The sequence below is a fragment of the Budorcas taxicolor genome, chromosome 10, assembly GCF_023091745.1.
Source record: "Budorcas taxicolor isolate Tak-1 chromosome 10, Takin1.1, whole genome shotgun sequence".
Classification (NCBI taxonomy): Eukaryota; Metazoa; Chordata; class Mammalia; order Artiodactyla; family Bovidae; genus Budorcas; species Budorcas taxicolor.
The window spans coordinates 36,785,572-36,813,405 of NC_068919.1; the positions used below are offsets into that span (position 1 = coordinate 36,785,572).

The window sequence follows — 27,834 nt, forward strand, 5'->3', positions numbered from 1 at the left end:
TCTAGCCTCAGATAGTTAAGTATAACTCTTACCCATCAAATTTCTGCCTCCTTTTAGCATGTATATATATCTGTTCCTTTTCCCTGCTCTTCTTTCAACTAGTCACTGCTCTTGTTACAATTTTAACTAACAAACAAATGATTAGAAAAGATAAATGTACTCATAATTGTGACATCTTCCTATTGCTTTGTCCAAGCAAATTCCAGGTCATTTTCCAACTATCTATCTCCTCTTAGACTACTGTTTTCATACTACCAAATGTGAAGTTAAATGATGAACTTTTTGAAAAACAAATAAGCTGTAAAATTAAATTCCTGCTCTGTAATTATCCCCTTTGTTTCCATTATTTCACTTACAAAATGGTTTTCTATTTTCATTTGTTGACATCTATTTATAAAGAGCAATTACCTTCACAAATTCCATAGCAAAGAATTTTTTGTACTCCATCTCCATAAAAAAACTGCTGAAGATCAACTCGTGAAGGATCTTACGGGCACCTATAAATCATTTTGGGGAGAAGTGGGAGGAGCATTGCCAAGGCAAAGAAAACATTTTAGCTATTAGTAGTGGCAGAACACTATAAAAATATTTCACATGCTAAGAAGACTTCAAGGACTCAAATATCAGTGGCACTTATTACGCTAATATTTAAGAGCTAGAATTTAAAATACATACATATAATGCCTTTTCCCTTATTTTCTGTACCCCCTCACTGTTGTACCTTACTTCATCCTACTTCGCCCAACCTTTCTCCATTTCTTTTCTTTCTGTCTCATTAAAAACTACCCTACGTTCCTTCCCTTATCCATCCCCTTTAGCCTTTCTCTAACTTTTTACTTTTGGGTCTTTGTTTAGATTTTAAAAATGAAAATTAACATGGCTTTTATAATGGCATTACTACATGAATACATACATACTCTTTTTTACTGGTTCTGACTAAATGAAAAGGCACTACAATTAAAAGGCAATCTCCCTGGGTTTTAATACAGACGAATACATATTGACTGGTTAATCTCACCCTGAAAATATAATATCTTATCAAGTTAACTTATTTAATAAATAAAAGAGATCACAATTCCACTACAGCTATAATATTCCTTTGCTTCAAAGCAAGAAGTGTAAGTAAAGATCTACCTACCTTTATAAAGCTTTGCATCCCAAAGCATTAACCTGCTTATGAGACAGGGATTCTCAGAGCCAGGTTCTTCTCTAAGGCAAGCTTGGCAAAAGATCTGTCTAAAGTCACCTGCAAACAAAAGAAGTTATGTAGTTTTTATTCTTAAAGTATTTCTCCCAAAAATACATTTCCTATAAGAACGTATGAAAAAACTAACAGTAAATCCTCTCATACTTGATGTCAAGAATAATTCTGTCAACATCAAAGAATCAAGAGCCAACAAAACATTATTCATAGCATTTAAAACAAACAACAATCATTTTACTTTATACTCAACAACATTTTAAAATCTGTGGCTGTTTAAAAAGACAATGTTTTATGAAAAATAAGAAAAACAGGCTATATGCTTACTTGAGTAGCTCATAATTTTATTCATCCAGGACCCCAGACGCAAAGCAAATTTCTGATGAGCCATAACCTCAGAGTGTAATACTTCTACATGAAGTGGATGTTGAGAGACATTTTCTGAATGACTCTACAAATGAAAGGAATATTAGAAACAAACTAGTTTTTAAATTTTTGTTTTAAAAATTATCTATTCCTCAAAAAAACAAATCATATAACTGTTACATTTTCAAATCTCTGGGTCTAAATGCTCCAAACTTATGTTTACTTAGGATGTCAAACCACTTCAACAATGTAACTGTTTTACTTGGGCTCTTGTACATTCCTCTTAACATTTTCCTTTTGACACTAATTCAGAAAATTACCTTTATATCTTCCTTTGCTTCCTGGCAAGCAGCAAAAGCACCTGCTTTAACAGCCCGACGACCCTAATTATAGACAAACAAGAAATTAAGTAGTAGATTGACAATCCCAATCAATAAGTAATATAAAACCCAAAGAACCAACAAGCTCTTAATTATTAGCCATTTTTGACCACCTAAAAATCCTAAGATTGATAACACCTATAAGATAAACAGAAATGTTTAGCATTAGCTACCTTCATGCAGCTTCAGAACTTTGAATGCCACTAGTAGAGAATTTCTATACTTTAGAGTCTCAGATTTCTTGCTTCTCAAGAATGTCATTATTTACTTATTGTAGTGTACTCTATTAGATAACAATAAATTAGGTTTAATAAACTACTATTATTAATACATGCCTTAGATACTTTTCATGAGTGAAACTGAAATTCTTTAACATGTGTTACATAGCACACATGCAGTCCACTAGTGGGTTAGAGGTGTGGCCTAACGGATACTAATTCTCAAGTCCTAGAATCACAGCACCAGTAACTAGTGTCGTGATGCTTCTTCCACTGTCTTACACTCCTCTTGAGGGTAGGGATTAGGTTAATATTTCTTCTGCCTATCTGAAGAACACATTTTGCTTTGGATGGGTGTTAAATAAAAGCTGAGCCATGTTATCAACATTATTCTATAAATAGTTTTAATAAATACTGTTAAGCTAACCAACTTTTCAGGATTCATGTATTTAGTCATTTATTCAATAATTTACAGAAACAGAACTAAGGTTGAGCTGACATTCTTAACTGCTCTTTGCCAAATATATTCAGTAACTTTCTGTTTAGACTAAAAAAGGAAAATAATAGTCATCTAAAACTGTAATATACACACACAGAAAAACCAAGTTTCAACCAATTTACTTGGGCTATAAGGAATAAATGAAGAGCATGGTTGTACCTAACACACTACTAAAGCACTTGGCAAGGGCTACAGAGCTACTTGGCAACACCCAATTTCTAGGAAGCTGATGAAGACAGTATAATAATTCAAATGAAACTCACGAACCTCTTTGTCTATGGCAGTGGTGTGCAACTGGGCCTCTGCAAGCTCACAGTCAAGAGCTCTTTGTAGACTGTATATAACATGGTCATATGAATGGTGTTCATCATTGAAAAGGACACAGTAGTATCTATCATTTTTCTCCCTGTTTAAAACAAAAAGATATAAATTCAGATACTGTAACAAATAAGCAAAGGAAAACATGAAAACCAGGCTAAAATAAAAAATGCCCTGTGATGAGTAGCACCATGTAGTTTCCTATGTATGAGAAAAGTGAAAGTGAAGTCATGTTGGACTCTTTGCGACCCCATGGATTGCAGTCTAAGAGGCTCCTCCGTCCATGGGATTTTCCAGGCAAGAATACTAGAGTGGGCTGCTATTTCCTTCTCCAAAGTACCACTCTAATACTAGTATAGGAGACAATTTTAAGTGGTACAGTGCCATAAAACTTTAAAACTCTGATAAAAGTATCAATTTTTTCACGTTTATCCCCGAATTTTTCTTACTTCCAGAAGTAAATGTTATTAAAGGGCAGTATGTCTTTAATACTATTCATAACTCTTGCTAATCTCCCACTCTAACAAAGGGAGACAAGCCTCAGGCTCAGAACTTTCAGGCAGGGAATGACAAATAGTCAAGATTTCACTAACATTTAGTTTTTATTTATTTTTGTTTCTACCTTCTATTTAAGTAATACTGGTTTTATAGTACATTTACGGTTTTTTTTTAAGGTGTATAGATTTTAAGTGCCAGCACTACCATTTGACTGTGAAACCTCAGACAAATCACTTAAGCATTTAATCTTGCTGAGATGATGGTATCTTTTACATCTCTAAGAAGAGATGTATAATATCTCCATTTGAGTGTGAGGACCTTATAAAATACATGAAAATGGTTGTGGGCTACAGTTACACAAATGTCAGAAATTACTACCAGTTTTAAACAGTTTATAATAATCTTCCACTAAACAGTCAATTGATCCTCATAACTCTAAGAGGAAGCTTTTCTCAAGCCTCTTGTAGCTTAGGAAATAAGAGACTCAAAAAGACTTCTCTTTTGTCCCAAAGCTAAGAAACAATGAGAATTAGAAATCAGATCTGTGAATCTGAAATACAGTGCTATCTACATACATAACCACATTCAAGCAACCCACCCTTTTTAGACAGGCAGACCACTTGAATTATGCTTACCAACACAAAATTTCTTAAAGCATTTAACTGATGCTATCAATGTATTTGACATTAAAACTTTTTTGGACATAATTCTGATGACCCTTATTTTTCCAAGCACTTTATGGTCCCGTAAAAGTCAAAATGATATGTTTAATGTCTTTTTTAAAAAATTTATTAATTTTAATTGGAGGCTAATTACTTTACAATATTGTATTGGTTTTGCCATACATCAACATGAATCCACCACGGGTGTACACATGTTCCCAATCCTGAACCCCCCTCCCACTTCCCTCCCCATACCATCCCTCTGGGTCATCCCAGTGCACCAGCCCCAAGCATCCTGTATCCTGCATCAAACCTGGACTGGTGATTCGTTTCTTATATGATATTATACAGTTTCAATGCCATTCTCCCAAATCATCCCACCCTCTCCCTCTCCCACAGAGTCTAAAAGACTGTTCTATACATCTGTCTTTTTTGCTGTCTCGCATATAGGGTTATCATTACCATCTTTCTAAATTCCATATACATGTGTTAGTATACTGTATTGGTGTTTTTCTTTCTGGCTTACTTCACTCTGTATAATAGGCTCCAGTTTCATCCACCTCATAAGAGCTGATTCAAATGTATTCTTTTTAATGGCTGAGTAATACTCCATTGTGTAGATATACCACAGCTTTCTTCTCCATTCATCTGCTGATGGACATCTAGGTTGTTTCCATGTCCTGGCTATTATAAACAGTGCTGCGATGAACATTGCAGTACATGTGTCTCTTTCAATTCTGGTTCCCTTGGTGTATATGCCCAGCAGTGGGATTGCTGGGTCATAAGGCAGTTCTATCATTTAAAGTCTTTAAAAATTGAAATTCTTAAGCCTTTCTCCTAAAATAATACAAATAAACTTAGTAGACTCAAAAAACTATATTTAGATTTGTGAAACTCCTAATATTACACAGGTAGAAAAATTCCCACAAGGCTCAAACTGTATTACATATCAGGTCTTGAATTCTCTTTCGCCTTTTGTAAATTAAGAACCAATATTGCTGTCACTAAAAGACTTATGGTTGTTAGAAACTGCTGGGTTTTAGCTAAAAACAAAAACAAAAAAACCTCTTAAATTCCTGCACGTGAAATAATCCTAGATCCCAACGCACAGGACAAAGGGTTATCTCCTTATTCTGACCATCAAAATTTTTGATCAAGAAAAGTGCTAAAGATCTGGACTAAAGGGAAACACTGTTCTGAAGTCCCCACCTTAGTTCATGAACCTCTCAGGGAATCTGGGCCCAGGCCAGGATCAAACTGGGCAATTTACTTCCTTGCTGGGATGAATGGCTGCTAAGTCCTTGTAAATCATTTATAACAATACCCCAAAAATGTTTTTTCTTAAAAATCAGAAGCTCCTGATTAAGCCCCTCTTTTGCCTTAACTTCTGTATGATGTCTTAGCAGAGCATCTCATATAAATGGACATTTTGGAAAAATTCTCTATATAAAATTTTCACAATGATAGTTATAAGTTAAAGCAGTAGATGAAAACAGAAGACATTTTTCAAATACTCATTCTGCAATATAAATAACCATCATGAAAACTTCCCCCTTAAAAAAAAATCCCCCACCTTTTCTGGAGTTCAGGAGGCAGTTCTTTTTCTTCTTCCCATATAGTCATTTCTACAATGTACTTTATCACTGAAGGGAATATTTTCCTGGCTTGGGCAATTACCTCTTCATTCAACGGACAGCGTAAGTTCTGCAAGAAAGTATAGAAAAACATATTCTCAATGTTGTATATAAGTAAGTGGATGAGAATGATGTTATTAATTTATAAGAACAATATTAATGAGTTCATATACACCATCCCCCAGAATGAATTTAACTTCAGCCCAAGAGGTTGCTGATCACATTGTTTAGCTGAATTCCTTGTGGCCAAGTTGGTGCTACAGATGACAGAAAGGAAAGGAGGTAAAATCATGGAAGCCTCCCTTATGACGCTCTTCCTTATGAATGTTCTCTGCCTGAGTAAACTAATCATATCAGAGAACAACGAGTTATAGGGTTTGGTTTTTCCCTACAGTTTACAAAAACATTTCTCATTTAATTTATTCCAACCAATCCTTACATCCACTCTGTTAAGGCAGAAAATTTATGGCATTTAAGAGATAAAGATTCCATCTAAGGACTTCCTGGGTAGTCCAATGGTTAAGGATCTGCCTGCCAACACAGGGGACATGGGTTTGATCCCTAGTATGGGAAGATTCCACATGTCTTGAGGCAACTAAACCCATGTGCCACAACTATGGAACCCCATGTCCTCTAGAGCCCACACACAGCAACAAGAGAAGCCACCATGAGAATCCTGTGCACTGCAGCTAGAGAGTTGTCCCTGCTTGCCACAACTAGAGAACATCTGCTTGTAGCGACAAAGACCCAGCACAGTCAAATATAAATAAATATTTTAAAAATATGTATTTTTAAAAAGACCCCATTCAACGTCAAAGAGCATCTAAACAGATATAAAAAGCAATACTAACATCCGAGTCTTTTGACTTTCATGGAAAAAAAATGTTCATTTCATTAAAGAATACCACTTCCTTAATAGGTTTGTTCAAACCAATTAGCTTAAAAAAAAAAAAAGCATTTACCTGCCCTGCATCATAAACCATTAGTGAAATGCAAGTCAAAACCATAGTGAGATGCCTCTTCATACCTGCTAAGGTGACTATTATCAAAAAGGCAGATAACAAGGGTTGGCCAGAATGTGGAGAAACCTGAATCCTATACACTGCTGATGGAAATGTAAGATGGTACAATTTGGAAAAGTCTGAGAGAAGCTCAAAATGTTAAGTATAGTGACCTTATGATCCACCAGTTCCACTCTGAGATATCTACCCAAGAAAAATGAAAACATATATCCACACAAAAAACTTGTACACAAATGCTCATAGCAGCATTACTCATAATAGCCAAAAAGTGGAAACAACCTAGATTTCCATAGACTGATGAATGGATAAATAAAATGATGCATTATCCATACAAAGGAATATTATTTGGCCAAAAAAGTAAACTACATGCTAAAAAAGTACTAAAGTATACTCTTTAAATGGGTGAGTTTTTTAACATAGTATGCAAATTACAACTCATTACGTTGTTTAAACAAAGCAGTAAGCAGGAAAACAAATATAGTAGCTCTTTAATAAGACACACACATACACACACACATAAAAATCCAATAGAAATTCAGTAGAAGGCTTTAATATTCAATTTTTTAACCTACCTGCTATACACCATACTAATGAACTGTATTTTATTCTGTGGTGACCAAAACATTAATCTACACATTTACTCTTCTGCACCTATTCTTCCTCACTCCCCAATGCTTTATTATTTTCATTTCTACCATCTCTTCAATATGTCACCTTTTCTCTGGAGATTTTACTCAGAAGCTTTTGCTAGAAAGAGAGAAAAAGAGTGCCAAAGGTACTAAGAGCAACATTAATCCACTATGTTCCTATTTCTTATCTTCTTTAGTTTTAGAAATATTTCCTTTCAATTCTTAATCAAAGTAGTCTGAAATGAAAAGTTAGAAGAATCTACTTATTACTTCCATACTATATCAGAAGCTAAGTTCTTCAGAAGAGTTCTGGTAAGTAGAGAAGAAACTTTTAAATAAATCATTTATAGCTTAGAAAATAAGAAGATCCATTAGAGGGAACAACAGAGTGATAATCAAAATTGATTTTTAAAAAACCTTAATAATAAACCCAGAAATGTACTACAGAACTAGAAAGAAATTTCCCTTAAACATACTTTTAGAGATATTGCCAAATGCTGGACTATAGGCTGATTGGTATTGACCAGGTCTAATTACCCTTGGTAAATCCCTATTATGGCTGGCACAATGCCACACACCTGGCAGAGTACAGATTTCACATTCACCAAGGCAGAGACAAAACAAAGGTGAAACACAGAGGACTCTTGGGGGGCAAATGACTAGTTATATGCTAGCTCTAAGTATGCTCTCACATTCAGATCATGAATCTGTTCCTGAGTATACAGATTTGCTGACATAACAAGCCTGAATGATCTATTTCTTTTTGAATCTAATTATAAATCCAAAGAAATCCAAGAAGACCAGGTTAGTTCAGGACTCAATTCAGTGTTCTGAGGCCATATGGCTCGGGAAAACCACAAACAGACTGGAACCCCATGAGGTAGGAAGAAGGAGCCTAGTTTTGTAAACTTGATGAGCACTTAGGTTGCTTCAGTATCTTGGCTACTGTAAATAATGCTGCATAAACATAAGGGTGCATGTATCTTTTCAAATTAAATAAACTTTGTACTTCTTTTTTCTTAATTTTATCTTTGGATTGTTCATTACTAATGTATAAAATACAAGTAATTTTTGTATCTCATATCCTGCAACTGTGCTGAACCTGTTTGTTAGTTCTAACAATGTTTTAATGGATTCCTTCAGATTTTCTATACAGACAATCACATCATCTGCAAACAGAGTTTTACTTCTTCCTTTCCAAATTGGGTGCTTTTTATTTTTATTTATTTATTTATTTATTTTTTGGGGGTGCTTTTTCTTTTTTTTTTTTTGTCTAACTGCCACAGCTGGAATGTCCATTACACTAATAAATGGATACTCACTGTGGCAAAGCAGAATATGCCTTACTCCCCATCTTAGGGGGAAAGTATCCAAAAGTATCCTAAAATTGAGTTTTAGGTTCTTTTGACACAAATCCATCCTCACCAGCCTACTTCACCTATTCCCTAACTCATATCTGGAATCAGGTATTTTTACAACAAGCCCTGGTTTCTTTTAGTGGAAAATGGTACTTAAGAGATCAAAATATAGACCCTAGGAATATTCAGTGTTATAGAGTTATCAGGAACAGTTTAAAGAATACAAAAACTATTTATTCCTTAGGTTTTAAAAAGGATTCTTCCGTGAAACCATTTGAGCATGGTATTTTTTAGGAAGTACTTTCTTGTGACAACTTTTAAAATTTCTTCAATGGTTATTAACTGTTAAAGTTTTTTTCTGTTTTTGAATAAATTATGACTATACTGTTGGATAAAAGAATCTATTTTCAAATGTCTTTGCACAGAGTCACTTTTATAATCCTCCTGTGTCTGTGGTTCTATGGTCATTTTCCCATTCTTCTTTTTAATTGTCGCTATCTGGGCTTACTCATAGTTTTTTTCTTGATTAGGAGGCATAGTGGATAATATGTTAGTTGATTTTTTTTCCTTTAAGAATAGCAATTACAGAATCTATGTGTCAGTTCTACTGTTTTCTAATTCATTATATCCTCCTATTTCATAATAACTACTTCCATTCACTCTTTTAGGATAATATATTGTTTATTCTTACTTATCAAATTGACTGCTTAACAAACAAGTATTCTGAGTTCATCTTTTCAGTGTAAATTCATTTCTTTAGAGAAATATGGAATCAAACTTTTATCAATTTATCAAATCTTTAAATCCTCTAGAATCAAATACAACTCCTTACATTTAAATATTAGAACATAAAATCAGGATTCTCGATGGACTTCAGCTTAACCCATACAAATAACATTTATTTCTATTTAATTTCATCAAGCTTAAAATAGCAATTAAAAAATAGTAATATTCTTACCTCCTTTGTGGTACCTGCTCTTCCAGGTTCATGACTTATACAAAAAGGACCAGTTTTCCATGCTTCTGTGTCCCCACAGTCACAAAATCCTCCTCCAGTAGAAGTATGCATCTGACAAATGAAAAATGTGTGTCTTAATTTGAAAACATTTACAAAGCAAAGAAGAATGATAAAGAGAACTCAAATAATACCTGTTTCCTGCTATTTCAACCTTGATTGCCTTAAATGTTATAGATAAATATCAAAAAATATTTTGATAACAGAAAAATTCTCAATACTTAATCACAACAAAAATGGACCTTCAAAATTGATACATTTTTGAAACATACTCAGTTTTTAAACAGTTTTTAAAACAGATTGTGTCATGTGTAAAAAAAAAGAAAAAGAAAAAAATCTATATGACACCCAGAATGCTTGAGTAGATTTTATGATTTAAACAGACTTTTAAATCATTACAATGATACTAGCATAAGTACTTAAGAAATGTATATTTTCATCTATATTAATATCCTACAGCAACTAAAACTTATTACAACATTTTTTTCTTTGAGGGTTCCTGTAAAAAAAAATTATCTAAAACATAGTAGCTTAGATAGAGAAGGATGACAATGACCTGAATTTGAATCTTCCCCAAATCTCCCCCGTCCAAGTCATACAACTAACAAGGAGAACAAATAAAGCCACATATGACCCATGTCTGCAGGATTACTGGGAGTCAAAAAAATAAATACCACAACCTTCAAATGACTTCTTTTATCAGAGTTTCTGTTGCCTATCACTTCAAGCATGTGGATACAGACAATAGGAGAAGGAAGCTAAAGAGACTCCATTAAAGAGAACAGAGGGGTATAAAGGACTTAAATCAAGCACAGACAAAATCACATCCCAGAAGAGAAAGCTCAATGTTAAGGAACAAATACCGAACACAGATTGGGGCTTGGTGGTTCACAGGGAAAGAGACTGAAAGTAGCAGGACCAGAGTGGCCACCCCCGAGAAGCATTCCTTTTGGAGGAAAATCAAATACATTTAAAAAGGGGGTAACCCCTTATAGAATGTGACAGTAAATGAAAGAAAGAAGAAAGCAAGCTTAAGAATCCTATAGAAACAAGAGAGGAACAAGACATGCCAAACCCTCCCCTCACTTCACCACCATCATCAATATCATCTATAAAAGAAATTACAAAGAGGGTAAAACTGACAGAAGAGAGCACTTGTGACACTATTCATGAAATGAAATAGAAAAAAGTACACCATATCCATATGACACTGTTGCAAAAAAAAAAAAAAAAAAAAGCCCCAAAATGTAAATAAGAGCCAAAACTCAATTATGAAGCTGGAAGAAAATATAATGCTCTAAACTGAATTACCCATCCTCAAACAAGCATTAAAAACCCTTAATCAGATTAAGACACATTTAACCACAAACACAAAAATTAAAAACAGAAATGGACAAAAAAGAAGAAATAAATGAGACCTGAATGAACTCAGGGGAAAAAACAGAAGAAAATGATATATCAGAAGTAAATAGCATTGAAACAAAGCAGGGAAATAAGAGAATGAAAGTAAGATGAAGCAAAGAAATACAGGGTCAGAGGAAAAATGGTTGAAATAGAAGATAGGCCTAAGAAAGGTAGATGAGCTTAACTGGAGTCACCAAAGAAAAATCGAAACAATGGAACACGGATAACAATCTAAGAAAACTTCCTGAAAACAAAAGGCCTTAATCTACTCAGCGAAAGGGCCATGAGTGACTGAGAAAAAAGTATGATCAACTCCAAAACATAACCTCCTAAAACTATTAGACTTTAAAGATAAAAGTCCTGAGGTCTGGGGCAAAAAGAAGAAATAACATAATCACAAGAAAATTAGACTGGCACCAGATTTCTCAATAACAATACATGAAACAAGACAACAGCAGAGCAGCATTTCAAGGAAAGAAACAGTAAACCAAGGATATTCTCAACAGCTAAGCTATAAAAATACAATTTTAAACATGTCAGAACTAAAGGAACACTGTATACACATGACCTTCCAGAGGTCACCATATCCATATGACACTGCTCATGTCTGAGCAGTGATCAGCAAACTTTCTGTATAAAGGAATAGACAGTAAATATTTTAGGCTTTGCAGGCCATGGAATCTCTTTTGAATTACTCAGTTCTACTTTTGCAGTGAAGCAGCAGCCACAGACAATAAATAAATGAATAAACATAGCTATGTTCCAATGAGAATTCATAGGCACTAAAATTTTAAATTTCATATAATTTTCATTTATCATGAAATATTATTGAGAGTCCCTTAGACTGCAAGGAGAGCAAACCAGTCAATCCTAAAGGAAATCAGTCCTGAATACTCATTGGAAGGACTGATGCTAAAGCTGAAACTCCAATACTTTGGCCACCTGATGTGAAGAACCGACTCATTGGAAAAGACCCTGACGCTGGGAAAGATTAAAGGCAGGAGAAGGGGACGACAGAGGATGAGACAGTTGGATGGCATCACCAACTTCATGGACATGAGCTTGAGAAAGCTCCAGGAGTCGGTGACGGAAAGGGAAGCCTGGCGTGCCGCAGTCTATGGGGTCGCAAAGAGTCGGACACAACTGAGCGACTGAACTGAGAACTGATTATTCTTATTCTTTTTCACAATATAAAAACCAGCTTAGGGGCTTCCTTGGCAGTCCAGAGTTAAGACTCTGCACTTCCACTTCAGGGGGCATGGATGGATCCTTGGTTGGGGAACTGAGATCCCACATGGCTTGTGGTGTGGCCAAAAGAAAAAAAAAAAGAATAAAAACCCAACTTAGCTTGCAGGCCATATACAAAAATAGATGGTGAACTGCACTGGACCCACAAACTGTAATTTGCTGAACCCTAGAGGATGAGCCTCATCTGACCAAGCAGTGACTGGGGAAACTTCAGAGAAAGGATAGTTGGTAAATATTTTATGTATGTAATTGTATGTGGTGGTAAGAATAAATCAAAGGGCCTCCCCATTGCCTAAGTGGGAAAGAATCCTCCTGCAATGCATGAGACATGGGTTCAATCCCTGGGTCAGGAAGATCCCCTGGAGAAGGGAATGGCAACTCACTCCAGTATTCTTGCCTGGAAAATCCCATGGACAGAGGAACCTGGAAGGCTACAGTCCATGGGGTTGAAAAAGAGCTGGACATGACTTAGCGACTGAAAAACAACTAAGAACGAATCAATCATGTTGATGTTTGGGAGAAATCAACACAATACTGTTTAGCAATTATCTTTCAATTATAAATAAATAAATTTTTTGAAAAAGGACAAACCAAAGGTGTTGAAAGATACATGGATAGAAGAATGTAAACTTTATACAACCTCACAATCAGAAAGACAACTAAAACAATGGGAAAAGGGAAACAGAAAGCATTAGATTATCAGCTACTAAGTAGGTAATAGGAAGACAGCAAAGACACCATTAAAACTGACAAACTAGACAATAAAAAGTTAAGTAAGGGAGTAAAAAGGAACTAAAGGCACTATAAAAATTATTACTACAAATGTTGCTACTAGAACAAAGGTAACAAAAGAAATTAGAATATACAAATCAATTTTATACACTGAGGAATGCTAAACTCATAATTACTAAAAATGTAGTTTCAAATCAAAGTAAATGTATAAACTTTAGTATAGGGAATGCCATGGAAGCAAGACATAAACTACAGAAGCATTAAAAAGAATTCTGGCAAATATAACTACATATAAATTAAAATGTCATTAAGGCAAATGACAGCATAAATCAAGTTTAAAAGACAGAATATAGATTTCATACACTTAATTTATGATCCAGCAATATCATTCTGAGGTTACCAAGAGAAATGAAAACAAATGCCCATACATAGACTTGTATTTGAATGTTCATGGTAGCTTTATTTAAAAGCTAGAAATAAGTCAAGTATTCATCAAATGATGAACAGGTACTATATTGTGGCATTTCCACACAATGGCATACTACCAGGCAATAAAAAGGAAGAAATTGCTGATACATGAGAGGCGCTCAAAGGCATTATACTAAGTGAAAATAAACAGACAGCAAACACTACACAGAATACGATTTCACTTATATGACATTCTGAAAGGCCAAAACTATAGGGACAGAAAACAGATCAGTGAATGCCAGGACCTAGGGGTATGTGAGCAAGAGGACTGCCTGCAAAACGGCACTAGAGAACTTTTGGAAATGATATATCTTGATTATTGTGGGGGTTTGTTGTTGTTCAGTCACTAAGTCGTGTCCAACTCTGCAACTCCATGGACTGCGTGAGCATGCCAGACTTCCCTGTCTTTCACTATCTCCCAGAGTTCACCCAAGTTGATGTCCGTTGAATCAGTGATGCGCTCCAACCATCTCAGCCTCTGTTGCCCCCTTCTTCTCCTGCCCTCAGTTTTTCCCAGCATCAGGGTCTTTTCTAATGGGTCAGTTCTTTGCATCAAGTGGCCAAAGTATTGGAGCTTCAGCATCACTCCTTCCAACAAATATTCAGGGTTGGATTCTTTTAGGATTGGCTGGTTTGACCTTCCTGCTGTCCAAGGGACTCTCAAGAGTCTTCCCCAGCACCACAGTTCAAAAGCATCAATTCATCAGCGCTCAGCCTTCTTCACAGTCCAACTCTCACATCCATACATGACTACTGGAAAAACCACAGCTTTCACTATACGGACTGGACCTTTGTCAGCAAAGTGATGTCTCTGCTTTTTAATACACTGTCTAGGTTTGTCATAGCTTTTCTTCCAAGGAGCCAAGTGTCTTTTAATTTCATGGCTGCAGTCACAGTCCACAGTGACTTTGGAGCCCAAGAACATAAAATCTGACACTGTTTCTACTTTTTTCCCATCTATTTGCCATGAAGTGATGGGACCAGATGCCATGATTCTTAGTTTTTTGAATGCTAAGCTTTAAGCCAGTTTTTTCACTCTTCTCTTTCACCCTCATCAAGAGGCTCTTTAGTTCCTTTTCACTTTCTGCCATTTAGAGTGGTATCATCTGCACATCTGAGGTTACTGATATTTCTCCCTGCAATCTTGATTCCAGTTTGTGATTTATCCAGCCCTGCATTTTGCATGACATACTCTACATATATTAAATAAGCTGGGTGACAATATACAGCCTTGACATACTCCTTTCCCAATTCTGAACCAATCAATTGTTCCATGTCCGGTTCTAACTGTTGCTTCTTGAGCTCTATACAGGTTTCTCAGGAGGCAGGTAAGGTAGTCTGGTATTCCCATCTCTTTAAGAATTTTCCAGTTTGTTGTAATCTACGCAGTCAAAGGTTTTAGCGTAGTCAATGAAGCAGATGTTTTTCTGTTATTCCCTTGCTTTTTCTGTGATCCAACAGACGTTGGCAATTTGATCTGTCTGTCCACTGCCTTTTCTAAATCCAGATTGTACATCTGTAAATTATAGGTTCACGTACTGTTGAAGCCTAGATTGAAGGATTTTGAGCATTACCTTGCTAGCATGTGAAATGAGTGCAATTATGCAGTAGTTTGAACATTCTTTGGCATTGGCCTTCTTTGGGATTGTGATGAAAACTGACCTTTTCTAGTCCTGTGGCCACTGCTGAGTTTTCCAAATTTGCTGACATACTGAGTGCTGAACTTTAATAGCACTGTAGGCTTTCCTGGTTGCTCAGATGGTAAAGAATCTGCCTGTGATGCAGGAGACCTGGTTTCGATCCCTGGATTGGGAAGATCCTCTGGAGAAGGAAATGGCTACCCACTCCAGTATTCTTTCCTGGAGAATTTCATGGACAGAGGAGCCTGGCAGGCTACAATCCATGGGGTCACAAAGAGTCGGACACAACGGAGCAACTAACACTTTCACACTGTGGTGGTTACCGAACTGTATGTATCTATGAAAACTCATGGAACTGTACACTTAGAAAGGTAGATTTTATTGTATATCAAATATATCTTTAAAAATCTAACTTAAAATGAAAAATTATTAAAGACAATCATATTAAGATAATATTTGTTAAGTATATAACACAGCAGTAAGAAAAAAGCAACAGAAAAATAAGGACAGAAATAGGCATTACACAGAAGAAATTAAACATACAATTAAAAGATGAAAAGATGTTTGTAATACTAGTAATAGAAGTGCAAATTAAAATAATCAGATAATTTGACTACTAACGGATTGGCAAAAAGTAAAAAGACTGATTAAATAAACTTGGGGACAGATATAGAGAAAGACCATTCTCATAGCTTTTTAACGTGACTGTAAACTGACACAGCAATTCAGAAAAAAATCTGGAAAAATCTATCAAAATTTATGCACACAAAAGCCAGAAAACATACTTCTAAGAAACTAGTCTCAAGCACTCTTGAATATATACATTGGTGTATAACAAAGGTATATGTATATGTTGCATTATTGGTTGATCCCTGTAAAACTGGAAGCAATGTAATTATCTAGGAAAAAAAGGATGGTTTAAGTATATAATGACATACTCCCACAAAGGAATACATGTAGCAGTTAAGCAAGGCAAGAGTTATTGTATGGATCTGATTCACAATGTGCCTTTAAATTTTATTCACTGGGGAATCTTTCCTCTCTGTTCCAAGAAATCTTGGGCATACACATGACCCTTAGATAATAAAAGTTCTCATGGTCATGACAGTCTCTGTCCAGGTATTAGAATGCCCAGTTCTAAATACAGATCAAATTGTCAAGCTTTCTTTTTTTAAAAAATATAAATTTATTTATTTTAATTGGAGGCTAATTACTTTACAATATTGTATTGGTTTTGCCATACATCAACATGAATCCACCATGGGTATACACGTGTTCCCCATTCTGAACCCCCCTCCCACATCCCTCCCCATACCATCCCTCTGGGTCATCCCAGTGTACCATCCCCGAGCATTCTGTATCATGCATCGAACCTAGACTGGTGATTTGTTTCACATATGATATTATACATGTTTCAATGTTATTCTCCCAAATCATCCCACCCTCGCCTTCTCCCACAGAGTCCAAAAGACTGTTCTACACATCTGGGTCTCTTTTGATGTCTCTTATACAGGGTTATCGTTACCATCTTTCTAAATTCCATATATATGCATTAGTATACTGTATTGGTGTTTTTCTTTCTGGCTTACTTCACTCTGTATAATAGGCTCCAGTTTTTTTTTTTTTTAAAGTATAAACTTGGTGAAAAATTGGTAAATTAGATTTCATGAGAATTAAAATTTGGGGAATGTATCTACACAATGGAATGCTATTCAGCAAAAAAGTGTGTGAGCTACTAGCAATTAAATAACAGGTAATGGCAACCCACTCTAGTATTCTTGCCTGGAGAATTCCATGGACAGAGGAGCTTGGTGGGCTACAGTCCACGGGTCGCAAAGAGTCAGACACAACTGAGCAACTTCACTTCACAGTAATATGAGTGAATCATAAAAACAATACACTCAGTGAAAAAAGCCAGACACAAAAGCATATGTACTATATGATTTCATTACATAAAGTTCTAGAAAAGGGAATACCAAACTACAGTGACAGGAACCAGATCAGTGATTGTTTGGGGGCTACAATGTTCATCATAGCACTATTCATAATCACCCCAAAACAGAAACAACCCAAATGTCCATCAGCTGATGCATGCATAGATAAAATGTGGTATAGCCATACAGTGGCATATTATTTGATAATAAAAAGGAATAAACACAGATACATGCTACAACCTGGATAATCACTGAAACATCATGCTAAGTGAAAGTGAAACATCATGCTAAGCCAATTACATAGGACCACATGTTGTGTGACACCATTTACATGAATTTTCCAGAAAAGGCAAATCTGTAGTGACAGAAAGTAGATTAATGGTTGTCTCAGGCTGCAGGAAGAGTTGGGTTTGTAAAAAGGGTTACGAGGTTTCTTTTGTGGGTGATAAAAATGTTCCAAAATTTATTATAGTGATGATTGTGCTACTCTGTGAATATACTAAAAAACACTGAATTGTACTTTTTAAATGTGAATTATACTTTTTAAATGTGAATTATACTTTTTAAATGTGAACTGTCTCTTAATAAAGATGTGGATTATCTCTAAAAAAAAAAAAAGAGTTATTATATGTAACAACACAGAACTATCTCCATGATACATTAAATTAAAAACAAGTTGCAGGGAATTCCCTGTTGGCCTACTGGTTAGGATTCTGGGCTTTCACTGCCATGGCCTGGGTTCAATCCTTGATCACGGAACTGAGATCCTGCAAGCTGCACAGTGTGGCCAAAAAAAAAAGTTGCAAAACAGAGTACATAGTAGGATCCCATTTACACACACACACACACACACACACACACACACACACACACACACACACACCTCCTAAACATATATATGTTTATAAATACTTAAATAAAGATCTGTAGGGATGTGTACTAAATCGTGTTTAGTTTAACAAAGAAAGTATGATGGGACAGAAAGGCAACAATAATATTTGTATTCTTCTGTATTATTTGAATTTTGAAAAAATAAGTTTTATTGCATTGCCTAAGTAAATAATTTTTTTAATGCTGTTGCATTTCGAAGACAATATATAAATTCTCATTACGTAAAACTGATCTTAAGATTGACCCTGATTGTTACTTCTATAATTAAATCTTAGATATCAGGCCTGCCTATGATCCTAATACTTCCTATGATCTGCCCTTTTGATCCTAACACTTGATTTCAACAAATGTATGTTGAAGGACTTCCATGGTGGTCCAGTGGTCAAGACTCTGAGCTTCTAGTGCAGGGGGTACAGGTTTGCTCCCTGGTCAGACAACTAAGATCCCACATGCTGCATGGAGTGGCCAAAAAAGAAAAAAAATAGTAATAATCTTTAATAGTGGGTGTTTTTATTTTGAGGATAAAAACGCAAAGTTTACTGAAAAATTTTTTTAAAGAATGTGCTTCAGTATATTGTTTTTCATATTTACCTTTTTGTACGTATCTAAGAATGTTTACATGCTACTCTCTAAACAAATTCCAATTATAGAATAATAGTGTTATCAACTACAATCATCATGTTAAATGCCTTAGATTCTCAGACCTTATTTATCTTACTGTGTTTTTTAAATTAATTTATTTTTAGTTATGCTGGGTCTTTGTTGCTGCACTTAGGCTTTCTATGTTGTAATAAGCGGGGACTACTCTCCAGTTGGAGAAGGCAATGGCACCCCACTCCAGTACTCTTGCCTGGAAAATCCCATGGATGGAGGAGCCTGGTGGGCTGCAGTCCATGGGGTTGCACAGAGTTGGCCACGACTGAGCGACTTCACTTTCACTTTTCACTTTCATGCATTGGAGAAGGAAATGGCGACCCACTCCAGTGTTCTTGCCTGGGGAACCCCAGGGACAGTAGAGCCTGGTGGGCTGCCGTCTATGGAGTCGCACAGAGTCAGACCCGACTGTAGTGACTCAGCAGCAGCAGCTCTCCAGTTGCACGGCATGGGCTTTCTCATTGCGGCTGCTTGTTGCTGCGGAGCACAAGCTCTAAGTGCACGGGCTCAGTAGTTGCAGCATGTGGGCTCAGTAGCTGCAGTGTGGAGGTTTATTTGCACCACAGCATATGGAATCTTCCTGGACCAGGGATCAAAACCACATTACCTGTGTTGGCAGCCAGATTCTTATCTACTGTACCACCAGGGAAGTCCCTTTACTGTAGTTTTTATTTTTAAGGGATAAACTACTGAAAAGCTGGATATCACAAAGAAGGCACACATTACACACAGTAGATCAAGCTCAAATTTTTATCTCTGTTCTCAAAAAGTTTGTGTTTGTTTTTACGCTTCTACTTTATTTTCAATTCTCATCTTAGATTCTGCAAGATCATAGCAAAAAGTCTTTGGTGTGGGATAGCAATTTTACACAAAAGAGATAGATCAAAAACTCAATATGGGGTTCTTTGATTTTAAATTAAAAAATATATGAATACATGAACACATTTTTGGGGGGCTTCCCTGGTAGCTCAGATAGTAAAGAGTCTGTCTGCAGTGCTGGAGACCAGGGTTCGATCTCGGGGTTGGGAAGATCCCCTAGAGAAGGAAATGGCAACCCACTCCAGTATTCTTGCCTGGAAAATCTCACGGATGGAGGAGCCTGGCAAGCTATAGTCCATGGGGTTGCCAAGAGTCGGACATGACTGAGCAACTTCACTTTCTTTTTTTTCAACTATTCTTGTGCCTGCAGGTTAGATACTATCAAGCAAACTGCCATGTCTGATCCACAATACTTTAAAATTTTTAACCCAAAGACAAATAGGAAAATTCAGTAAATTTTAACTTTCCAGATTTTCTCAGAAAGAGTTATAAAACACAGCTGGATAATCTATTTACCCCAAATGAATTACCTATGCATGTTGTGAGGTAGCAATGAAAGACTATGATCTTCTATGGTGATAACACTCTCAATGCAGAAGCCTTCCCTCTTCACAGTATGTGAAGAGCGTGAATAAGGGATGGAGAGTCACCTTTCATTATTTCATCAACTACTGGTGTTTTCACAGTATTTTAAATGCCTGATTTCAATTTTACAACAATACCAATATTTATTCTGAAAGGTAATCACATGTTCCAAGTAGCAGAACTTCCAACACGTTCTCTAGGAATAATTTGCAGTTCTTTTTTGTGGGGGCAGGGGGAGGTATGGGGTGCATTTCATGGTTTGTAGGATCTCAGGTCCCCAACCAGTGATGGAACCCAGGCCATGGCAGTGAAAGGGCTGAATCCTAACCAGTAGACCACCAAGGAACTTCCTAATTCACAGTTCTGAACCATACTTCAGAAAAAAATTAGCAGCAGTGCAGGATTTATTCCTACTCCATCACACGTAATACTGCATAGATCTCTACAGGAACTTTAAATTCTTCTGCTGTGAACTTTAAGACTGCTATGAAAGATGTACTTTGGGGAACACTGAGTACTCCATAAGGAAGCCATTAGCGTGATTTGAAATGAATCTTCAACATGGCCGAGCAGGTCTGGACAGAGACCCCAAACCATCTCTGTGAAACAGCCCCACTCCCTCCACAGTACTGGGGACAGCAAAAGTTGTTCTGCACTATTCTGTGCCTAAAGGTTTTTCTTGGTGCTTTCTTCACACAGTATCAGATCTTGGGTCTGCATCCCCATCATTATCCTTTTCTTCCCCTTCTCTGCAGCAAAACATATTCCTTCTTATTTCTTCTAATCTTTTTTTTTAATGGCTTCATTTTTTTCTTTTATTGTGCTTTATTTAAAAAGAATATACACAATATATAGGTGAGTTACAAAGCAGAATAATGAAGTGAATACCACTGATTCAGCATTTAACCCAGGAAAATATTAATACTGTTGCCAAGTTCCCTGTGCGATCCTCCATTTGACATAGAGGTTATTGTTACCTGAATTGCATTTATTAGTCATTCCCCTGCTTTTCTTTAAAAATTTCACCACATCTAACAGGTATTTCAGATTCTATCACTTATTCCCCGACCAAAAGTCTTCTGTTCTTTACACACACTTTTGAAGGATAGTATATTTTAAAGCTTATAAATATTTTTTATTAGTTACACAATAGTCCATCCTCCTAGTAACACAAAGATTCCTGAGTAAGCTGTACATGCATCTTCTATAAGAAGAGCTTTGCAAATACCTAAAGATGATAAACTTAAGGATGCTTCACAAAAGAGTGCTTCGTGGTGCAATGTGGACTGTAAGCTTTCAATACTGAAAGATAGCTTAGTGAAGAGGTTCCTAAATTTAATAGACAAGTTTTACCAGTCAACAGAAAAAATCAGAAAAGGAAGGAATGTGATGAGCTCTTCTACAGAGGTACATGTATGCAATTTAAAGACCTGCTTTTTAGCCTGAGATTATCCTACTTCCTTGGAATTAAATTTTCCTTTTCTTCATAAAACTATAGGAGATGGTAAGAATTTTTTGGTTGCTGTTCATGTGCTCTTTTTAAAGTTAAAATTGAACTTACTTAGCCAAATAAAAATTTGAAAACCCTGTGTCTTACCCAAAGTCTTCTGAAATTGTACTGGCCCACAGAATCCCAAAGCTTGGCAACCTCACTACGACCACAATATAATACTATTCTATACCTACCATATGGGCTAAAACTTAAAATGTTGGCAACATCAAATCTTGCAAGAATGTGGAGCCATAGGGACTCCCATATACTGCTGAAGAACTTACAAACTGGTATAACCACTTTGGAAAACAGTCTGACATTATCTACTATGACTTAAGATATACTCTAGAACTCAGCAATTTTATTCCAGATATATACCCTGGACAAACTCCTGTACATGGGTACCAAAATACACAAATAAGAATGTTCACAGAAAAATTGTTTTATACAGTAATAGTCCAAAATTGGAAACAATTTAAATATCCATATACAGTACAATGAATAAAAACAATGCGGGTTATCAAACACTACAAGGTAAATGGATAAAACATATACATATATAAATATGCACACACACACACACACACATATACATACACATAATGCTGAGTGAAAGCTACTCAACAAGAGAAACGTACAGAATGACTCCATCTATACAGAATTCAAAAACAGATGGGAACTATTCAATATGATTCGAGTGATAAGCTAAAAGGAAAATGAAGGAAACTGTTATCACAAAACACAGAAGAGAGGTTATATCATAAAGTGGGAGAGAAGGATGGTGATCCAGGAGGCCCCTGAGAGCTGGCAATGTCTCATTTCTTGATCTAAGGGGTGGTTAGAAAGGTGAACACTTTATAGTTATTCTTTAAGCTGTTAATATGCTTTCTACAATCTTTTGTATAAAAGTGATGTACTTAAAAAAAAAATTGTAAGGGGCTGTCTCTTGAGGTAGCAGATGCTCCATCACATATGTTTAACCAGAGCTAAAGGTTCACATATCAGATGTGTTACAGCAGAAACTCAAGTACTCATCAGGAATTTGGACTAGCTGGCCATCAGTCTCCTGCCAATCAAGAAACTTTACGCATTTATTTCCATACCTTATAACGATGATTTTTATGAACACTATTCTGGAAGCAGTCCATACACAGTACACATGTTGGATCAATTGCACAGTCCCTGAAAAAGATTAAAAATCAGGTGCCAAAATTTAGATGATTCCCATTGATACTCAAAGTATAACAATGATACAATGTGAATCAATTTCCTATATGATACACAAACTGTTTATGAAAATACTTTAAAAATTGAATTCCAAATAATGTTGGCCTCTTTCTGGCCATATTTGAATGTATATGGTTGGATGTTTGGTTTTGTTTCCTAAATTATCCTCATTACTTTGAGCTTTCACCTGGTTTCAAACTATTAAATTCCACTTCAAAATTAGTTTTCTGGTGCATGATTTGGCAGCACATATGCCAAAATTAGTTTTCTGAAAAATTGATCAGTTTTTCTTCACTCTCTGCATCATCTTATCCTATTACAGTTACAAATGTATTTTACAGGCACTGATAGTTCACTGGTAAATGAGGCTTGGTTAAAGACAAAATTCCTTAGAATGTAAGCAACATAACGGAAAGGATTTTAATTTATTTTGTATAATATGTCCCAAGCATGTAGAGCAGTGCCTGGCACATGATAAATATTCAATGAATATTTACTGAATAAATTAAATTAAATTTAAATTTAAATTAAATTCTTAATATCTTCCTTAATAAAAACTTTTAAAATGTAAAATTTTATTTAATACTTTCAGGGAAACATTGACAATAATATAAACAAGTACAAAGTGCAAAATTAATTTTTAAAATATTTATTTAGAAAATTTGAAGCGATGGAATTGCACAATGTTAAAACTGAACTTTTAAATGTTAATAAAGACTGACTAATAGCAGTTTCTAAAATATATATGTTCTACTAACCTACTCACAGCAGGATTTCCAAATCTCAGCAGTACTGACATTTTAAACTGAATAATTATTTGCTGGTGATACAGGAGACTGTCCTGTGTACCACAGGATGGTTAAGCAGCAACCCGGCCTCTATCCACTAGATGTTAGTACTATTCTCCTAGTTGTGACAATTAAAAATGCCTCTGGGACCCTTTTGGAGAAATGAGGTCTACAAATGTCTTCTACTATGCTTTAGTTGAAACTGACCGGGATTCCACTAAAAGTACTTCACAAGATAAATGAAACTGCTATATAGCAAAATGGTATACAAAATACAAAAGTTGAATTTTCCCCAAGAAAATAAGAGAATAAAGAAATGTAGTATGTTCTAAACAACTGCTGTGTGTGCTTAGTCACTCAGTTGTGTCTGACTCTTTGTGACCCCATGGACTGCTAGGCTCCCTGTCCATGGGGATTCTCCAGGCAAGAATACTGGAGGGGGTTGTCATGCCATATTCCAGGGGATCTTCCCAACCCAGGGATCGACCCCAGGTCTCCCACATTGCAGGTGATTCTCTACCAGCTGAACACAAATCAGTCAAATCTAGAATTACAGTGAAGCAAAAAGTAATTCTCTGTATTTATAAAATCTAAAGATTCACATTCCTAACCTAAATAACTTCTAATAAAAGAAAAAAAAAAACAACCCCTAAAAGTGCAATTAAGATCTAAAAGTTAAAAAGTTTCAGACAAGAGTAGAGAATAAAAAAGTTCTCTGTGTTACCATGCTGCTTAAGTCCTTTCCCAAAAGGCAAAAAACCTAAAGCCATTTCCAGTTTCCCTACCACTGACCTCTTCTATCCAATTAAGTTACAAATGCTTCAACAGGTTCTTTGATACCAAATGTCACTTGGTGGCAAAAAAACAACTTGAAATGACAAGGGACTATAGACTTTATTTATATCACTTGCTGTGAACAGTCACAGGTTTCTTATAGAAATGCTGTTTGATTGTAGGATCCTGCCCTAACTCTACTGGGGAAGTATTCAGAATTCTGAAATACATGTGGCACCAAGAGTTTCAGATAAGGGTGTATGGACTACATTACAAACAAGGCAAAAATCAATCACTTATATACTTTCAGAGAACAAGAAGAAAAATGAGAGAATTGTGTAAGTCATATATTCAAAAATAAGCTGTACTAGCAAAAACAAACTTATAAATAAATGCATAATAATAGGAAGTTAATTAAGAAGAATTAAATACAACTAGCAATATACCAAGAAAGGTATATCATAAAATAGGCACAGAATATCAAGGTGTAATTACAACCAATCCTATACATTTCTAAATCTTACCTACAAGAATATGTTGTCTCTCCACTTTTGAAAACCTTCCCACAAAGTTGAAATGCTCCACTGTGCTTCAGTTTCTCTAAGCAAATATCTGGATCTTCTCCAAATAAGTACCATTCCAGTGGAGTGAATATTGACCTCTGTATGCTCTCCTCCTGCTTTTCCAAATCTGGGTCCATTTCAGCAAAATAAATTTCAGGCACCACTTGTGCCAAATAGTTCAAGAAAGTAGTATAAAAATCAATCTGCTGATCCCACCACTGAAAAACAAAACAAAACAAAAATTAAACTTTCTTACAAGTTCCTTCTTAAAGATCTAGGAGCACAAGTAATGGCACAGATAATGGCATAATTCTGTAGTTTCAGAGAAAGTGATTTACAGTAAATTCTTATTTTACCCTTCACAAATACAAAAGGCAAGAATACTGGAGTGGATTGCCATTTCCTTCTCCAGAGGATCTTCCTGACCCAGGGATCAAACCTGGGTCTCCTGCATTGAAGGCAGACGCTTTAACCTCTGAGCCACGAGGGAAGCCCAATACAAAAGGAGCTTTAGTGCTGGAAAAGACTCTTGAGAGTCCCCTGGACAGCAAGGAGATCAAACCAGTCAATCCTAAAGGAAATCAACCCTGAATATTCATTAGAAAGACTGATGCTGAGGCTTTGATACTCTGGTCACCTGATGTGAAGAGCCGACTCATTGGAAAAGACCCTGATGCTGGGAAAGATTGATGGCAGAATAAGAAGGGGGCTACAGAGGATGAAATGGTTGGATGGCATCATCGATTCAATGGACATAAGACTGAGCAAACTCCAGAAGACAGTGAGGGACAGGGAAGCCTGGCATGCTGCAGTCCATGGGGTTGCAAAGAGATGGACAGGACTGAGCAACTGAACAGTAGCAAATACAAAAGGAAAGTAGGTGATTTTTTTTTTTTAAAGAAGGACTTGGAAATAAGTGGTCGTTCACATATAGAAAAAAGAAGTGCAACTATAGCAGATGAGAATTACTCTTCCCAGCTGAAGTGGCCAACTCCTGGTGTGTTAAGGTGATGATTCCATTATCAGTCAGAGGCTGCAGTGATAAAGTATTCCTCATACCAGTAGTTTAATTATTTTATTTTTTCTTCCAGTTTTATTGAGATATAATTGACATACAGCACTTAATGAGTTTAAGGTGTACAACATAATTATCTGACTTACATACATCATGAAATGATTACCACAAGAGTTTTAGTGAATATCCATCATCTCACACAGATATAAAATTAAATGAACGGGGAAAAAATGATTTTTTCCTTGTGATGAGAACTCTTAGGATTTACTAATAATTTAATTATTTAAAGGAACCATAGCATTTAATGAGATGAAAATGAATGAGTGCTAGAGTTTTAGAACACAAAAAGCACTCACCATAAAACAAAAAGAAAAGATAAATGAACACCAGCAAAAACAAACAAACAAACAAACAACGTTCTGCTCTTCAAAAGAAAGTTACAGGTGGCTTTTTGCCATGCTTATTTGCACAGGAAAACATGCTCAACATCATTAAATCATTAGAGAAATGCAAATTAAAATGGCAGTGAGATATCCCTGTAAAACCTATCAGAGTGTAGGTAAAAAAATAAAATAAAAGTTTGGCAATACCAAGTATCAACACAAATGTAGAAAACTTGGAAAGGAAAGGAACTCAAAATGTTATACACACTTTACAAAAGAGTTCAGCAGTTTCTCACACAGTTAAATATATACTTACCATATGACCCAGCAATCAAACTCCTAGTTATCTAACCAAGAAATAAAAACTTATGTTCACAAAACACTTATACTTGAAAATTAGAGCAGCTTTATTCATAATTGCCCCAAACTAGAAATGACTCATTTGTCCTTCAACTGGTGAATTATGAACAGTTTGTACATCCAAACCACAGAATATTCAGCATACTCCTTTATTGCTCAGCAATAAAAGGACTGAATTATCAACACATGCAACATCAAAAGAAGTCAAACTCAAAAAGATTATGTACTACTGCCTCTTAGTAGTTGGGACCTTGTTCATATTGACAGCATATATGTGAACTGAGCAAAGCACATCTCTGGGCCAAATTCCTGACTCCGATTATAAGTGGTTTTAACAGATACTATATGTAGATTCCAATAACGCCACCTTTGTCTTCAATCAAGCAAGAGAGCTTTCTAAGTACCCAGAAACGCCCTGTTAAAAGACATTCATGGATTACTCATTGGCAATTTGGCCTTAAATGTGAGGCAATTACCTCAAAACACCCAGCCAGCCCAACATTTTTAATGCCATTAAGTAACAGCAGTCTTTAAATAGAGGCAGGAAAGATAGAACTCTCTACTCTCAAACCAACATTGGCAACTGAGTCGCAGTTAATGGACATGACCAAATGGTCAACACCAAAATCAAACTGATTATATTCTTTGCAGCCAAAGATGGAGAACCTCTATAAAGTCAGCAAAAACAAGACCGGGAGCTGACTGTGGCTCAGATCATGAACTCCTTATTCCCAAATTCAGAATTAAATTGAAGAAAGCAGGGAAAACCACTAGACCATTCAGGTATGACCTAAATCAAATCCCTTATGATTATACAGTGGAGTGACAAACAGATTCGAGGGATTAGATATGATAGACAGAGTACCTGAAGAAATATGGATGGAGGTTCGTGACACTGTACAGGAGGCAGTGATCAAGACCATCCCCAAGAAAAAGAAATGCAAAAAGCAAAATGGTTGTCTGACGAGGCCTTACAAATAGCTATGAAAAGAAGAGAAGCAAAAGGCAAAGGAGAAATGGAAAAGATAAACCCATTTGAATGCATAGTTTCAAAGAA

The 27,834-nt window shown here is 35.8% G+C and overlaps 1 protein-coding gene across 1 annotated transcript in view; it reads right to left on the reverse strand.

The window, feature by feature from the left end:
* The window catches only part of UBR1 (ubiquitin protein ligase E3 component n-recognin 1), a 152,827-nt gene that overhangs the window by 104,554 nt on the left and 20,439 nt on the right, over positions 1-27,834 (reverse strand). The window contains exons 2-10 of the mRNA XM_052646203.1: positions 24,981-25,237; positions 22,771-22,849; positions 9,744-9,854; positions 5,716-5,846; positions 2,932-3,070; positions 1,888-1,950; positions 1,529-1,652; positions 1,139-1,246; positions 409-497 (exon numbers count right to left, since the gene is read on the reverse strand). Of these exons, the coding sequence (XP_052502163.1) occupies positions 409-497; positions 1,139-1,246; positions 1,529-1,652; positions 1,888-1,950; positions 2,932-3,070; positions 5,716-5,846; positions 9,744-9,854; positions 22,771-22,849; positions 24,981-25,237 (1,101 nt within the window). The remainder of the gene's footprint in view (positions 1-408; positions 498-1,138; positions 1,247-1,528; positions 1,653-1,887; positions 1,951-2,931; positions 3,071-5,715; positions 5,847-9,743; positions 9,855-22,770; positions 22,850-24,980; positions 25,238-27,834) is intronic.